Source organism: Hordeum vulgare, chromosome 1H (genome assembly GCF_904849725.1).
Source record: "Hordeum vulgare subsp. vulgare chromosome 1H, MorexV3_pseudomolecules_assembly, whole genome shotgun sequence".
Taxonomy (NCBI): Eukaryota; Viridiplantae; Streptophyta; class Magnoliopsida; order Poales; family Poaceae; genus Hordeum; species Hordeum vulgare.
Window position 1 is genome coordinate 76,653,882 of NC_058518.1, and position 4,469 is coordinate 76,658,350.

Consider the following 4,469-nt stretch of genomic DNA (forward strand, 5'->3'; position numbering starts at 1 on the left):
CATGAGAGGCATGTATTTTCTTTTAAGAAAAAACCACATTTTTCGTATCACGAAAGGGATGAATTTGCTTATCGTGGAGGTACGGATTTGATTTTGCGAGAGGCACGACCATAGTTCTCGGAAAGTGAAAAATGTGCTCCCAGTTTGGTTTTATTGTCTGTTTATTTTCGTGAAAAAATAAGTTCGTTGAAACCTATTGACATTAAAATATAATCTAATTTTAAAGATCTTGATGCGAGAAATCCAACAGCGAAGATAGTTCGAGATTTGAATGCACGGTTTAAAATATAAAACATTTTAAATAAACGAATCTATGAAAAAAGGGAAAATAAATAAATTATGGCAAGTAGCGTGAATGCATTGCGATACTTGTTGCGACCTGGAAAGATGGGAGTGAATTTGCAAAATGTTCGGTTAACTACTGTAGTGATTTCGTGGTCTTAGACTTATTTCAGCGGAAACACCAAAAGTTGAAGAATACTAGTCTTGTGGTATCTGGCCCGGCCCACTAATATTTCAGGTCCACCAAAGAAACAATGCACACAGCCCCAAAACCCTGGGCCGTCGGTCGCCGAGATCGGGAGCATCCGATCCACCGAGAGAGAGCGAGGGAAGATGAGCGCGGCGGCGGGCGGGCTGCGTCAGCTGCTGACGGCGGCGGTGACGGCGGGGGCGGCGGAGGCGCGCGCCGCCGTGTTCGGGCACGTGGTGAACCCGTCGGGGAAGCGCGCGGCGACGAAGCTGCTGCGGAAGAAGCTCATCGGCGAGCATGTCGCGCAGTGGTACCCCGACGACATCAAGCGCGACGACCCCGTCGTCATGGCGCGCGAGGAGAAAGAGTAAGCGCCCGCGCCCGCCTCACGCCTCTTAGCATTTTGCTTGTTGCTTGCACCAGTGTGGGCTTGCGCTCGCCCGCCACCTGTTCGTCTCGTTCTCAGGGAGGCGTGGTTGACGCCCGCCAGTGACGTGTTTGTTGATATGCCCCGCCGCCTCGGTGAGCCGTCAGGTGGTGGCTCGGTGCTAGTATTTTCTTTCCACTGATGTCTACGCACTTGGTCGCCTGCCTTGCTGCGTTAATAGCTCTGTGATCCATGGTAGGAATGCGTGGTGATTTGTGTTGGTACATACCTGATTTTGTGGCTGCAGGCTTGCAGAGCCTGTCAGTGTTCTTAGTGTGTTGTTGTGATTCTTGACCGCTGTCAATGGTCGTGCACATGCGACATTTGAAGTATAGAAAGGGGCACTTTCAGCAGTAGGGTCTGGATTACAGTAATCCCATTACTGATGTGAAGATCATGAATATCAATCTCATTTTGCTGCTCTATGCCTCATTTGTCCAAATCTAGGATGACTGGATCAAGACAGGGATTGTGTTCAGTTGTCGTTTTGCAACTATCTGGTCTGTTCTTGATATGTACCTATCTTATTGGTGCCCAAGTGACGTGCATTGGCGAAAATTGGTTGTTATAAATAGGTAGTGGTATCCTTTTGGCTGTGTGGATATGCTAGAGGGTGTTAGGTATTTTTTTTAGCATATGCTTCAGGGAGGCCAGTTCTTGTGGTCGATTAGTCAGAGGTAACAGGAGTACTTATTATACGCATGAAGAAAGAAAAATTGCCAGATGCTAATTGATTGTGCATTTCAGTGACTACCTTCGTTTAGCTAGTTTGTTCCTTGCTTGCAATGCTTGTGATGTTTTTATCACTGTTATGCCATTGCCCCTCTGTTGTTACAAGTAATGATTTCAAATATGTATGATCTCTGTTGTGAAAGGCATCACTAAATTATAGCAGATCACTATTCTGAACATTTTCAACAACCCCCCACCCTGCCTGGTTACTTAACTTCTATTGCCGTAATGTCATGCACAGCAGCCGTAAGCTTAAGAATTTCTTTCTGGAAGGTTGTTTTGGCGTTTAGTGGTGTTTACATGACAAGCCTATCTTATCAATGCCCTATCATTCTTTGTGCAGGCGTCTCGCGAAGTTGGAAATGCTTAAACGTCGTGGGAAGGGTCCGCCAAAGAAGGGACAGGGAAGGCGTGCGGTCAAGAGAAACAAATAACTGCCTTGCTTCTTTTTAATTTTACTGCTGATTTGGCAGCTACTGCTGAAATGTTTTCTGCAAAACTACCCTCTGTATTAGGTCACTCATGCTTCCTTTTGTTACTGATTTTGCAACGGGTTTGTTTTCTCTAGTCGGATGACTGGTTTATATACCCTTCTACTTGAAATGCAACATGCATCAGCGTTGGTTTTCTTATCATTATTTTTATTTGTTTTTCCTGGCATACCATCGAGCAAATTGTAAGATTGGAGCCTTGTTAAACCCTGCGGCGAATTGCGACAGCCGATGTGTGATACACTAGCTACCAAGGACACATGCTCTGGCTGGTTTTGGTAAAGGTTCTCTTACCAAGTTTTTTAACAGTGTTGCGTCAGCCAATCCCCACAATATTCACATTATTACATACATTGGTATAAAGGAGATAGGAATCCCAGTTAAGCAACTGGCGTATACAGCACATTACTGAAGTAGTGAAACGAAATATTTTCAAAGTATTAACGGTGAAACGGGACTTGTAAGGATCGAAGGCGCTGGCACATATACTACTACTACCAACGTTTCTTGCAAAGGCATGAAAGGGATCAAGAGCTACTGGGCTTGCAAGCAAAGAAACCCCTGCGAATACGGCGGATCGAGGGTTGGCGAGAAGAGCCGCCTCTACTCCGTGGCCGCCGGCCTGACCCTCCCCCGGCTCATGAGCACGGTCATGCCGTCGGGGAGGCGGACCATGTAGGTGCGGCCGTTGCGGATGGTCACCGTGCCGCCGCCCACCCAGGACCCGTTGCGGAGCACCTCCACGGCCGTCCCCGGCGGCAGCAGCGGCGGGAGCACCCTCTTCCTCTTCTTCGCCCCGGCGACGCCGCTCGCCGGCGGTGACGGTGACGGTCCCTTCCCCTTCGACGGCGGTCGTCGCGCCCCCGCGGCCGGCATTGTACGTGCGTGCGTGCAGGCGGTCGAGGAGTCAGAGTCAATGGATGGGCTCAGGCTATGTAGGCTGCGGCGTCTGAACTGAGGCCGGAGGCCGAGGAACCGGATCGCGCGCCCCGGCCGATACGTAACGTCCGTAGTGGGAATCGGATCACCGGCTTGCCGAGGTGCACACACACAAAGCTCTTTTTTGGCGTGAAATGCAGGCAAGGTCTGTACTGTACGGCCCCAGGTCGCAGTTTTTTCCAGGTCATGGTGACGGTAGAAACCGGACAAGAAGAGAAAAAAATATCCTACGCCACGTGGTGACAACCAACACACGATCAATGCACACCAAGGAGCGCCATTGTGGCGTGGTGGCGTGCGTGGCAGAGCACCGGAGCATCGCCATGGCCATGAGAACAAGCAAAATCCCAAACCCAACATCAAGCCGTGCACCGCCGGGGCTATCGACCGGCGTCTAGATCTCGCGGGGCACGGCGTCGACGCACCTGCCGCCGTCGAACACCGCGGCGGCGGCAGCCCCGCTGCCGCTGCGCCGGGGCACGGACGCGGCAGGGAAGCTCAGCACGCACGCGAAGTCGCTCCGCGCGCCGTTCTGCACGGTGCTCACCGCCACCCTGACGCCGAGCCGGCCCTCGGCCTCCTCCCGCGCGAGCGCCGCGGCCACGGCGCGGGCGCGCCGGCCGGGCGGCACTCTCTGCGTCCCAGCCCACGCCGCGTCGCGCGAGTCGCTGCCCCTCCGCTGCGTGATCTCCGGAAGCTCCGCGGCGGCGCCGAGCTTCTGCCCGGCGTAGGACGGCGTGGCCCTGAGCTCCGCGTACCGCCACGTGCAGTAGAGGCACGGGCTGTCGAACCGGAGCGTGGCGGAGAGGTTGTACGCGACGGCGGAGGCGGCGGGGTCGAAGGCGAGGAGGCGGAGCTCGGCGGTGGCAACGTAGGGGACGACGTGGTGCGGCCGGAGGAGGAGCCGCGGGAGGAGCGACGGGGCTAGGACGAGCACCGCCAGGAGCACGGCCACCGGCGCCAGGCAGGCGGCGGCCGCGGCAGCCAGCGCGAGCGCGCACTGCCGTCGCCTCACCCCGCCGCGAGGGCTGGTTGGCGACGGCGGAACGGGAGGCTCGGCGGTGGTCATCGTGTACGTGTAGTGCTGCTGCAGCTAGGAGACTAGAGTGCAATGCAGGAGGGAAATATCAGTGGTCAGGAGGGTTTTGCTTTGCTCCTTCTTCGCTCCTTCTTTTTTTTTTTTTTTAGATTTTTGCTTTCCTCCTTGAAAGAAGAGACCACCATTGCAAAAGCAAAAGAAGCAACCGATGCATATATCTCGGGATAACTTCCATTTCTTATATGTGCAACTGGAATTTTCTATTTTCCAAAGACAAGGCGGGGCCGGGCCCACCTGTCATCGACACAGCGAGTGGCATGTACGTATCCTGTTGCAGCAGATTACTAAATTAATGGACAGCACATCATC

At 53.4% G+C, this 4,469-nt stretch overlaps 1 protein-coding gene across 1 annotated transcript; it reads left to right on the forward strand.

Moving 5' to 3' along the window:
- Window positions 1–563: 563 nt before the first annotated feature.
- LOC123425015 lies at window positions 564–2,263 on the forward strand. Its single transcript, XM_045108690.1, has 2 exons — window positions 564–839; window positions 1,975–2,263. The coding sequence occupies exons 1-2, from the start codon at window positions 616–618 to the stop codon at window positions 2,063–2,065; spliced, it is 315 nt and encodes a 104-aa protein (XP_044964625.1). The 5' UTR covers window positions 564–615; the 3' UTR covers window positions 2,066–2,263.
- The last annotated feature ends 2,206 nt before the right edge of the window (window positions 2,264–4,469 follow it).